A 13811-nucleotide genomic window follows, 5' to 3' on the forward strand; every position below is an offset into this window, starting at 1 on the left:
CAGATCAGATCGACTCTGCCTCTCTCGCAAAGCTCCGACGGCGCTAAAAACTCTGACAATGACGTGAACGGCACTGGAACGGGTTAGGTTCGTGCTCCTCTCTCCTGCCTCCGCCGCGATCCTTTTGGCTTTATAGCTGCATCCAAGTCCCAGTGGTCACCCTCAGTTAATTATACAATGACAATATTTGTGTTTTACTCATTGTGATAGGTAGTGTGACAGGGGTTGTGACATGGGCAATGTGTGTGACAGTGGTTATGACAGTAGGTGTGACAGGAGGTGTGACAGTTAGTGTAATAGGTAGTGTGATAGTGGTTGTGACAAATAGTGTGACATAGGTTGTGACAGTGGGTGTAAATAGATAGTGTGATAGCGGTTGTGACAGTAGGTGTGACAGTGTCTGTTACAACGTCTGTGACATGCTGAGAGGAAATGTGGAAATATGTGAAATTTTGTTAAAATTCAAATGAGATTGGTATGACAGTGGGTGTGACCATTAGTGTAAATAGATAGTGTGACAACTTCTGTGACAGTGGGTGTGATAGGAGGTGTGACAGTTAGTGTAATAGGTAGTGTGACATAGGTTGTGACAGTGGGTGTAAATAGATAGTGTGATAGCGGTTGTGACAGTAGGTGTGACAGCGTCTGTGACAGGAGCTGTGACATACCGAGAGGAAATGTGGAAATAAGTGAAATTTTGTTAAAATTCAAATGAGATTGGTATAAGTATGCTCAGAATGAAGAGAATAGCATAAATTAGGGAACCTTGAGCTTCGGTTTCGCCGGAATTGCTTGAAGCACCGCCATTGATGGCGGCAACCCTTTTGTGGTGGTTGTTGCGCCTTGCACGGTTGGTCGATTCGGAGTGGGTAGTATATCAAATGAAGGAGGGGAGCGAGATCTTTCTAACGGTACCAATTTCGTCAAAATCTATCGCCAGACGAGAAAGTTATGGCCGAAATAAAAAAAAGAAAAATAAGAGTAAGAAATGACAAAATAGTTCCTAAAATATTTTTAAAGTGACTTTTTTTCTAATTTTGTTGACATTTTTATAATTTCCACTTAAATGTGATGACTTTTTGATAATTAATTTATAAGTAGTGACTTTTTTCTAATATAAATTAGGATATTGTAGCTTTTTATAATTTTCCCTTCATTTTAATCTATAATTCTACAAATGAAAACTAACTATTTCAAAAATCAATATGTCGAATATATGTTGCAAGTCTAATAGGATTCAGACAAGTCTACTTTTCATTCACAAAGTTCTCATCCTCCATATAATATGTAAATTAGTGTTTTTCCATGCTCGTGGGTGTCAACGTACTAATATGTCAATTATTTCCTTCTCTCTCTCTCTCTCTTCGTCATCTTATACGTAATAGAATTAATCAAGTACTTGGGCCATTTTATATATCTAGTCGGCTGGTCGCGATAAAACGATCCTACATAAAATTGTTTTTCACCAACTAGAGAAAATGGGAAGAACTACGGAGTATCCGTCAAGCCATGAGACATGGAGACCCTTGACTTGTCCAAAAATTTCTAGAAGAATTCATATTCAAAAGAAAAAAAAAATCCAATCCAACGATGATGAAGGTTGTAAAATTTCTGATATTACTTCTCAGTCCCTCACAACGGCCATTCAACTACCGGAGAGGTTCTATGTGTCTGACACGTGGACACCTTTTTGTCAATGAGCTACTGACGTCACTAATAAATTGGATCTCTGACCGCGCCGCCGGGCAATTGACGCATGTGCTTAATTCTTCCACTTGTGTGATCCATAATTATTAATTAATAACCAAATAATACACAAACTATTGAAACAAAATTATTATATAGCCTCCCACATATAATATGTCATCCATCTCTCCTTTTTACTATTTTAACCCTCATTTACTTTATTCTGTTTTTATTTTGTTTGGATATTATTTGCTAAAGAATTAGTTTTTGAGCGTGGCTGTGTAGGCGAACTGTATGTCTTTTACTCACATTGCTTAAAACCCCAAAATTAGAGAAACATAGAGAGCATTCTTTCAGTGGTTATAAAGTGACAAAGGCGGCTCTAAGAGTAGTCAAACCCAGCACCTCCGGCAATTCTTACATCAGGAGAAAGAATGTTGTTCTACTAGGTGAAAATCAAGCCTAATATCAAATTTCTAACCAAAATCATCCTAATTTATAATAGATTTGTACTCCACTAATATAATTTTCTGATGCTAGATTTTCCACTGCAAAGTGGTTATTTGTTTTTCTCAATTAATTTTTTTCCATCAAATTCTAAGGAAATCAAAAACGTTGTAACACCTATAAATAACATAATTTCTTCCGAGGTATACAACTATATATATTTATGAATATTTGGAAATCATAAGTGGCCAAATTTTTAGAGGGGTTTCTTAGTCATTTCATCCTCAAACAGTTGGATGACTTGGATCTGTTGGTATTGTGCAGTATAAAAAGGGGAAGAGGCTTCCAAATCTTTGATCAAAACTACAACGGGTTATTGGGAATACTACATCATGAGTAGCCACACAATCACAGACACACTACAGGCAGAAACTTCAAACATCTTCGATTTCCAAATGAATTACTCCATCTTCCACTCCCCGAATTCTGAAACTTCTTCCGAGTTTTCTTGGGATGCTCTCGAATTCGGAAACATTTCTCTTCCTTTCGATGAAAACGACTCCGAGGAAATGCTTCTCCTTGGGATGCTTTCCAACACCTCATTTGAAACAGATACACACAACTCAGCTGCCTCATCCAACCCCATCAAGGAAGAAGAAGTAAGCTCCAGTTCCGTGTCGGAAGACGATAACCGGAAAACCCCGAAGAAGGAGAAGTCCTACAGAGGGGTCAGAAGGCGGCCGTGGGGCAAGTTCGCCGCGGAGATAAGAGACTCGACCAGACATGGGGTAAGGGTTTGGCTAGGGACATTCGACAGTGCTGAAGCCGCTGCTTTGGCTTATGATCAAGCCGCCTTTGCGATGCGGGGCAACACCGCCGTGCTCAACTTTCCGGCGGAGAGAGTCCGGGAGTCTCTTCGAGACATGAACTGTGCTACTTCGGATTTGGACGAAGGGTGTTCGCCGGTGGTGGCGCTTAAACGGAAGCACTCGATGAGAAGGAAAATGGGGAACAAGAAGAGTAGAATGGAGAGAGATATGAGGTTAGAGAATACTGTGGTGGTGTTCGAAGATTTAGGAGCAGATTACTTGGAACAACTTCTGAGTTCATCTAGTGCTTAGACTCTAATTGGTGATTATTCGAACACTTCCATTTTTATTTCCGATCAATATATCGCCTTCGTGTAATTCCGTCACTTCGAAATCTTTGAATATCTCGAATTTCTTGTTCTTTGATGTAAAGTTTTCAAGTAGATAAGGAGTGACGTAGTATTGTACGCAAGTGTTTGTGGTGGGGGACTTCGATTAAGTATAGGATCTGAGATTACACTGTTGTTTCATTCCATTAACTTTACTGATTAAGATCGATATATTATATCTATATAGTAGTCAACAATCTTTGCTGGGTCATACACACAATGACTTGGGCTCCATGCAAGCGTGCAGTGCTAGACATGCATATGATTCTCGATTATACCATTTCAAGTAAAATCAGTGCACCTTTTCTTTTGTACAAATAGCTAAGCTAATAGCAATTCGCTGAGTTCGTTCAACTATAATATCATCTCAAATCTATTTCATTAAAAATGAATCATAGAATTTGATTGTAACGACCCCAAATAAAATTACACAATTCTCACACACAAATCCACGCTAAAACCTCACCACAAGTAGGATACGAACGACTTCGAGCCTCTGTAGTCGTCACTCAACCTCCACTAATCAGCACCTACGGAATTATCCCCTACACCATCAAATTGGTGCACCGGGATTGTAAACACAACCCGGTAAGCTTATAGCTCGTATGAGTAAAATCAAAATATAATTCGCATATCAAAATATACGAAAGATCACAAAACAACAAATATAAATGCCCTCATGAGTCAATGGTCAGTCCATCTGGTTGATCCAAAGAAATATGAAATGAAACGCTCATGAGAAAATTAAGTAACCCTTCTGGTTACCCAATGCATTTATAAAACGGGTACAAAGAACGCTGGTACACATCTGTTACCCCTCTCGTAATACACCGTTGATATTAGATAGCCACCCGCTACCCAACATCCAAAATAAACTAAGTACCCATGAACAGATAACCACCCGTTACCTCACATGCAGTACTAAGGCAGACAGACTAGAGCTCTAACTGTATCGTAACTTTCGCCCGGCCAAAGGCTAGGTTTCGACTTGCCAAACACGTACAATAATCTCACATCATATTGTACCAAAAATAAGGTCCGAAGACAATTCACATTTTAACAATCTCAATGTTAAAAATCACGTACAATAATCTCACATCATATTGTACAATTCAAATTACATGCTCAATATATTCACAATAAAAATCATAACAGTATATTATATAGCAAACTATATATATTCGTACTTATTCACTATTTATACAATATATATATATAGTCCACTATATCTTATACATGTCATATTTCACAACACTTGCACAATACACAATCTTCCGTCATCGAAATGGTCATTTCTAATGAATTAATAACAGTATATAATATAATGAACTATATATATATATACACTTATTACCATTATACAGTATATATATATATATAATCCACTAAATTGTATACATGTTGTAATTCATTATTAATTACTCTTGCAAAATCTTGAATCACCGCGAGGGTAGATTCGTAAATATGTGAGATTTTACTCACCTTATTGACTTGAGCGTAATTCCACAATTCCCGACGATAATTCATTTCCTCGATTTAACGATCACCTTGAAAAGATAAGAAAAGAATTTAGAATTGTTTCGTAAACCTTTAAATGCCGAAACAGTAATAATCAGATACTGTTCAGCAATTTTCGGTTTTACGAAGTTACTGTTCAGTGTTACTGTACAAATACTCAAATAATACGTATTCATGTACGTATAAATATTATATACGTATTTCTGTACGTATAAATATTATATACGTATTTCTGTACGTATAAATATTATATACGTATTTCTGTACGTATAAGTATTATATACGTATTTATGTACGTATAAGTATTATATACGTATTTATGTACGTATAAATATTATATACGTATTTCTGTACGTATAAATATTATATACGTATTTTTGTACGTATAAATACCGTTTAAATGTAAATACAAACTCAATAAATAAAATTTACTAAATTACCCTTTTACAAATTACTTTTTACATTTACTGAAAGTAATTTATATTTACATTTACCGAAGGTAAAATTTAATTACATTTACCGTAGTAAATAAAATTTACATTTACATTTAAGTAAATTACAAAAATACCCCTATCGGAAACACTGTCACACCACCTCCGGCAGGCCGCGCGTGGGGCCCACGCGCCGAGGCTATCTACGGCGCGTTTCACGCCACCGCCACCACCAAACTTCTTCTCTCTTCCTCCTCTACTTCCCCACGGCCTCACGCCGCCCCTAGCCTACTTCACACCCTCACACGCGCCACTCATCGCGACGGTGTCTCCCCCCCCCTCTCTCTTCGCTCCTTCCCCTTCCGATCCACAACAACGCCTCACAAATCAACAAAACAACCACTCAGATCGATCAACCATGCAAAACCCTTACCTCGACGAGCTAGAGCACCACCGGAGGTCGCTGGAGGCGGAGATCGACTGTGGCGACAGAGTGCGGCCTCGGGTTGAAGCGCGAAGGCTCGCGACGGCGCGAGGAGGTGCGTCGACCTAGGGGTCGACTGCGGAGGGTCGCGCGACACTACCTGGATCGGCGGTGAGAGTCACGGAGGTCGGAGTTCGCCGGATCGGTTGGAGGAATTTGCTGAGAGGAGAGGGAGAGGTTTTCGGGGAGAGAGAGAGAGAGAGAAAAAGGGAGAGGGAGGCGCAGGTATGGGTTTCCAGAAATGGAAACCCTAACTGCTATAATTAGCTATTTATACTAGTTTCTAAAATCGGAAACTAACTTCCGACGTTAATAACTTTTACCTCCGACGTCCGATTCTAACGTGTCACATACTCGCGAACTCGTATCAACGAGCTCTACAACTTTTGTGAAGGAAGTTTTCGTGACCGAGCGACGAAATAAAAGTCGATAAGTTCGTTCGGAAACGTAACATTTTCTTATTAAACGTTCTCGAAACGTTTCCGTTTCCGTTTCGTAACATTTGCAAACAATCAATTTCCTTTTAATTGAACTTCATAACTTTATAGAATTCAATTCAATTCAAATATCGTTTCAAAAATCTAGGGTTATTACATTGATTAACATTCAAGTTTAGATTACTGAAAAAATTGATTAATTAGGTTAATTAATTTAAACGTGTTTCGCATGAACTATGTACGTATGTATTTGATTTCTTACTTGTTGAAAATTCTTAAATTTTATGCTTTTAATTAAAAGCCATGAAATAGACTCAATACTCAACATCGTATGGCTAGACAATTGCAATACTTTTCCTCTTCATCAAATACAAAAACAGCCCAACTCAATTTTGATCTAGTGATAGGTTCCAAATTTAACTGGCCAAATATATGAGCAGGTACGTGTCTATACCCAGGAGATAGGGGCCAGCCATCTGAAAGGAAGAATATATAAGATTATGCCTGTCAGGCTGTAACCAATTAGGAGATGCAACTTGGAAAATGAGTTACTGGTTGAAGATCAATCCCCTTCTCGATCACAAAGCACCAAATTAATTTGCCTTTGAGCATTAATAAGAACTGTTTCAGCCAAATGTTTCTTTGAAAAAACAGCAATTTGAATAATTCATTAATAACATGTTAAGCACGAAGAGGTTATGACAAACAAACCTTCTTCAGCACAATGCTAAACCATTAACGCCCGTAAACAGAGTAAAATATAGAAAAATTAGAGAAAAACCCAAAGCTGGAACCACTTTGAATTTGATCAGTTTAATTTGGTCTAATTTCAAATCAAAGAACAAGAAGATTCGCATTGGCCAATATTCATCACTAGTCTTGGCAATTCGGTTAGACAAATATCTGCTACTTGTGACTTTTTAATAATTTAATTCATCCTGATTTCTAAACACAATATATGAATATATTTTCTTGCTTTGTTGTTATATATATTTTTTTCCTTTTTTTTGGACCAGCTGATGTTTTATGTGCTTAGTATCGATCATCTAACTTCATACCTTCTCCTTCGACAACCACTCACACAATACTTTCCAAATTGATGGTATCATATGTTGGAAAAATGGTTTATAAACCATTTAAAACTAAATTTTAATTAATTAATTAAATTAATTTAAACTTATAATTAATCAAAGATGAACATAGATTTGAGTTATCCATAATGAGGGCTACAAGATCATATGTTTGTTTGTGTAATTTGGTTTGTGGGTGAATAAGAAATTGTCACTCAAAGATGGCTACTTAGAATGAGGGAAAAGTATTTGTCCCACATTGAAAAAGAGAAGTGTTGAAAAGACTTTATATAGAATCCATTGTGTATGGATTGTAAAGTGTGTAAGCCCCCTTATACCCTCTCGCGCACGCGTAGTGGGGGGTGCAAATCTCAGGTCACAAGGGAAACTCGTGTATGCCCGTGCGACCTGCGGACACGAATGCAACACCGAATTGAGGGTTGGAACGCAGATTCTTTTTACATTTCCGAAAATTCATTTTGGACGTTTCAAATTCTCTTGACTGTTCAAATTCTTCTTTTGTAACATATGTAACTCATATATGTTACGCAAAAATGCTGATTTATACCCCAAACTTGGTCATAATTGTCAATTTGCACCATGAACTTGCATTTGAGGTAATTTACCTCCTAAATTTGGTAAAAATTGCCGATTTGCACCCTAGCTGTTAAATTTAATGTTTTCCATCCAATTTGAAGTCACATGTCATGCATTTGAGGGGCAATATTGTCATTATATATTTATTCATATTTAATAATGAAATAAATTAATAAAATTACTTAAGATGAACACTTGATACAATGTTTTTTTTCTCGAAATATGTTATTGATTTTTATATTTATTATTTTAAGTGATATGGTATGTTAAAAGATATTAGAAAAATATAAATAAATACATTAAAAATTAAAAAAAATGTGTGTTTTAGGAGAATTACTATTCTACCATTGTGTGTGTTTTAGCCTTATTAGGTTTCTTGTTAGAGATAGATTTGCATCTCTGCTCTGTATTAGATTAGGACTCCGAATCCTACGGATTGTGGTTATGTAAGGCCTATATATAGATCTCATTATCAATAATTAAACGGTTACGTTTTGTTCCATTACGTCGTTATTCTTCTCGTTTTGTTTCTCCTCTAACAATGTGTACATATAAATATATATATATATATATATATATATATATATACACAACACACTATATTTGAATGGGTGGGTATGTTGAATATATAATTCGAAGTAGGGTTAAGTATGTAGAAAAAATATATAAATAAATAATTTGATTAAAAAATAATCCTCCTTTTAAATAATATTTTTATTTGTTTTTAAGAAAAATATAAAATAGAAAATGACAACATTATCCCTCATGTGCATGACATGTGACGCAAATTTGGATACAAACAGTTAAATTTAACGGATGTGGTGCAAATCGGCAATTTTTACCAAGTTTAGGAGGTAAATTGACTCAAATACAAGTTCGGGGTGTAAATTGACAATTTTAGCCAAATTTAGGGTGTATTTTGGCAATTTTGCCTATATGTTATGATCTTTTGATTTCTATAACAACCGTCTTTTTCATTGCTGATTGCAAATCCTCATCCTTTCATTGTAAAATCATCCATTCAAAACACAATCTGCTCTCCCACTCTTACCTGCTCTCTGGTGATAGAAAGATGTACCTTTCGAATTCGTTGAGGGTTCTAGTTAGTAGTGCAACTTTCTAGAACTGTTTAGTCATTGTATCCTGGGAGACAAGCACTAAGCATCCTTGCACCGGTAGAGAAGGCGTAAACATCTTAAGGACAATGTGGTATCACACACGTCTCGACTAGTTCATTCATCACCAATCGTTCGGTATTTTGGTCGAATTTCTTTTCGTGTTCTTCGTTATTTGAGTTACATGTTTGGTTTTTGCCTTACAATCATTTATAATTCAGTTTATTAAATTATATATACAATATATCACTGTTATTCTAACATCATACATATTTCCTGACCAAAATAGAATTATTGATTTCGTGTAGCAAAAGCATTTTACGGTAACTCATTGAAGATGAGATTTTAATTTTTATCTTAATCAAATGAACTTTCATATAACTTGAAACAATTAAAGTAGCGGTTCGAATGATGCAAAGATCAGACTAAACTAGATTTTAGACTGTGAAGCTATACAGATAAACAAAAGGACACAAATTCACTTTAGTTTGTATCGTTGCAAGTTCACTGTAATCCCGCTACTGCTGCAAGTCCACTTTAGTTTAAGTTAATTAAACTAGCAACAAAGCATACACTGTCTGTGCAATTAATCTTTAAAACAATATTTACTAGAGAGAAAATGAGGCTGTGTGGATTTGAAGAAGTTATAGAGAGAGATTTAAAGAAAAAAATGTTTAAATTATTTTTATTACTAATTTGTATTTTTTTATTTAAATCTATTTCAATATAGTCAATAATGTAAGGGTTAAATTGTATTTTCACATATTTTTAAGTTGAGAAAGTTAATTTTAATTATAAAGGTATAGATTATAACCGGTTATATACGTTGTATCGTATCGTACCGTTGAATTACTTCTTTAAGAAGTTTGCGCCTAGTTTTATAGGCTTGGAAAGGAAGCGCTAGTCCCTCGATCTCTTTGATGTGGGACTAGCTACTGCTTTGGGTAGCAAAATTGTTCCAGTAGTCCACCTTTGAGGTGTTGTTGGTGGCCCTTCCCGGACTTAAATGGGAGGTTACCGCCTTACATGCTACTGGGCGTTGCTGCCGGTGCGGATGATTTTCCACCTCTAGACGTTCCCTCTAGTGATCAACCTGGGGCTGATCTCGCCGGTGTTTACTATAACATTTAGCATTAATTACTTGCAGGTTGTAGAAACGTGATGCTCAAGGACTAATCATAGAATTTGTCAAGGAAATGTCAAGCACACCAGCATTCTTTATAGAGATTTTCATATCATTGAGAAGGAAGTTGAACATAAAGGAAATGGATAGTTAGTTAATTGGTTAATTTAAGGTATTGGTATCATATGATAGTAGTTAATTGAACTTGGCCACTTTTTATGAGCAGAGGCAATTGAAATGTTTCGAATAGATCAGATTCGCATTATTAACTGCTGGACCAATTTCTTCAAAAGGTGCTTAGTATTAGAGAGGAGAGATCACACATCTAAGAAGTGACAAAGAAAATAAAGCTTAGAAGTGGGTGGATAATAACCAATTGTACCGAGGCCTTTTGTGATTAAAACCCAACACCTGTGAGGTGGCTAAGTTGGGACAATATCGGTACAGTTGGTCCACGGGCCACGCTTGTCGCTGTTTAACATGGTATCAGAGCGGGTCCCTCTCCAGTCGCGCTTCCAATTTGTCGTGGGCCCGAGTTGGGTGCCACTTTGTCATGTGCCCAAGAAGGGTGTCATTATCATGCCATCGGAGAGTTTCCGATTGGATGGTCACCAAGTGTCGTTGGTTACTGGACCTTGGTTTATTTCGTCCCAATATGTGGGATGTTAATCTGTCACGTGCAGACCTAAAAATTAGGTTGCACGTGAGGGGGCGTATTGGAGAGGAGAGATCACACATCTAAGAAGTGACAAAGAAAATAAAGCTTATAAGTTGGTGGATAATAACCAATTGTACCGAGGCCTTTTGTGATTAAAACCCAACACCTGTGAGGTGGCTAAGTTGAGACAATATCGGTACAGTTGGTCCATGGGCCACGCTTGTCGCTGTTTAACACTTAGTTCTTCGCTAATTCGATTACCACTGAAAGTATACTTCTGGCTCCTGCTGCAAGCCTGCAAGTATTGCGCTGATCAAGCGAAGATAATGTAACCAAATCAAAGAACTTCTATGCGTGCGAATTACGGAATTTTAATAAATTGTTTTTATAATAAGCCGCTTGATATCTCTTTCAGTTGAGGGTTATCAAGAGCGGGAAAGCACCGGCCAATATAAAATTAAGCACTAAATATATTGTAGTTAATTAAGTGCACCTCTATCTAATTAAAGACTTCAAGCATGGCTACAAAAGTACTTAAATTTATTAAACGTTAACTAGTCTCATGACACACTCTGTGTGTGCAATTTTGGGTGTTTTTTTTTCTAATAGAATTGTGGAAAAAACATAATAAAACTGATAGTTGGTAAGTTTTTTTTTTCAAAACATCGGTAGTTATTATCCATTTAACTGAATTTTTTAGGATTGTGACTTTCTTCATTTTTTTTCTCATTTTTTTTATTTTTTTCACTTTTATGGCACGTTTACTAACGTGGATTGAAATTGAAAATAGATGAAATGATTACGGGATAAAAAAATTCTGTTGTTTACTAATACATATGAAAATTAGAATAAATGTGGGTCTCACCTCCTTATCAGGAATCGATTTCTCCCAAAATCTCTAACTTAATACTCATGGGGGGAGGTGGATATCAGAATCAATTCATCCATCAGTTCGGGTATCAATTTTTGTTACCTGATTTACCCTAATTTAATTGAGAATATTTCCAAATTGTCCAACCCAAAATTGAGGATATAATATTTTTAAAACCCACAAATAAAAAACCACATATATTCTACGAGAGTACTTAAGGTCAATTCATTTTTTTCCCTAATGATATTCTCTAATTATTTTTCTTTTATTTATATAATTTATTATCGATAAGTGAAATTTAATATTTACATAATTTATGATCGATAAGTGAAATTTAATTGGAATTTATTTGTCTTATTATGTGTTAAAGGAAAATAAAATTGGTTTAGTGACAGTTGTATGTCGTTCTGATTGTAAAAATTGGTGTAGTACGGTAGCACTATTGATTGGTAGAAGAAATAAGCGACTTCATAGATATATATGGGTATTTCAGTAATCAAATTAATTTTAATTCTGATTTCGATGGTAAGTAAACAACATCAATCGTAATTAGTATTGTTTATGTTCTAATTCCATGTTGAAAGTAAACAGTTCAACAGAATTGAAATCTCCATATCTAAATCTATTCCGTCTCCCATTCCTAATGAATTTCATTATAAGTTAGTAAACATGTCATTATATATTACAAATTACAATCATATCATTCTAATCATAGTCAAATAGATTTTAGAGGTTGATAAATCTTGGGCAATTTGAATAGTTCAAAAAATTAACTATCTTAGTTTCATTCTTGCTTTATTAATAGAAAATGAGTTGAATACAAGTTAAAATTGCGAATGAACGCACCAAAATAATTGTGATTTTGACATGAGAAAATGAGAAATATTTGTCATATGAGTTGATCGAGAAATGATATTAGTAGATTGTTCAGACTAACATGTTTACAATATCCGAGGGTAACTTCGATTCATACATAGTTACATACATTTTGGACTCGACCAGAATACGAGATCGTATGTCTTATATTTGTCACACACCCTTTGAGAACTTTCAAAGGACGTCGTTTGCTGATCTGCTCACTCATTTGGCAAAATTAGATGCCTATTGGCAAATTGGGCAGGGAACCCAAATACCCCACTAATAAATCGCTCGTCTATTTGTTGCTCTTAGAACATTATTGGGTTCCGGACAGCCGGGACAGGATTTGGGTTGAGGAGCCCCTGGCCTCGCGTTTTCCAACTAATGCATGCAGGGTGTAGATATATCCATGTTGATTATGAAGTTTCATGGTAAAGGTTTACCATAATTGAAGCACATGCGATCTCGGAAACTTACTTAATACAAACAAACGAAACTTAGTTAGAGCCAATGATACTTCTGATCTATCTCTTCAAGCTCTTTTAATGCTGCAGCAAGTTATCAAATTTGTTTCCCTGTCAATCCCTCCAGTAACTCCATGCTAAATCTACGGTTTCCCTTTGCGAACTTCAATATTAAAGCCAATGATTGATTATTAGCACTAGCAGTGGCGGAACTCAATGGAGGGGGCTGTGACCCCCACGGCAAGAGAAAATAATGATTTTAATTATTGTATAATTATGTTATAATTATTATGATTATTATATAATTATATAATGTTATAATATTATTGAACTCTAATTATAATATATTTGTGTATAAATTAACTTTTAATTCCAAAATTTGGTTTTTTTTACCCCGCAAGAGAAAATAATGATTTTAATTATTGTATAATTATGTTATAATTATTATGATTATTATATAATGTTATAAAATTATTGAACTCTAATTATAATATATTTGTGTATAAATTAACATTTAATTCCAAAATTTGGTATTTTTTTACCCCTTCGGAAAATTATTTCAAGATCCGCCCTGATTAACGGTGCTAGCTAGGGCTGTATTTCTTTGATAATTGATTGATGACAAAAGTCCAACCATATCAACTTGGATATATCAATCCAAACCGAATTTACATAGACCATAATTGCAAGAGATGCCAGAACGCGCTTTCCCCCAGTCATCCTCATGTACAGATCGAACTTGCAGTTTTTCAGGACTAGTATTTGATACTTCGAACAGCTTCCTTGACGCGAAAGCTTACAGCAGGAGCCTTTAATTTCAATATGACCTCCGGCAAGGGTTACCGAACATAGCA

The 13811-nt window shown here is 35.6% G+C and overlaps 1 protein-coding gene across 1 annotated transcript; it reads left to right on the plus strand.

Moving 5' to 3' along the window:
* Positions 1–2505: 2505 nt before the first annotated feature.
* On the plus strand, positions 2506–3463 carry LOC126792563 (ethylene-response factor C3-like). The gene has a single exon (XM_050518970.1). It carries the CDS (start codon positions 2526–2528, stop codon positions 3252–3254), a length of 729 nt encoding a protein of 242 aa, XP_050374927.1. The 5' UTR covers positions 2506–2525; the 3' UTR covers positions 3255–3463.
* The last annotated feature ends 10348 nt before the right edge of the window (positions 3464–13811 follow it).

This window comes from Argentina anserina, chromosome 4 (assembly GCF_933775445.1).
Source record: "Argentina anserina chromosome 4, drPotAnse1.1, whole genome shotgun sequence".
Taxonomy (NCBI): Eukaryota; Viridiplantae; Streptophyta; class Magnoliopsida; order Rosales; family Rosaceae; genus Argentina; species Argentina anserina.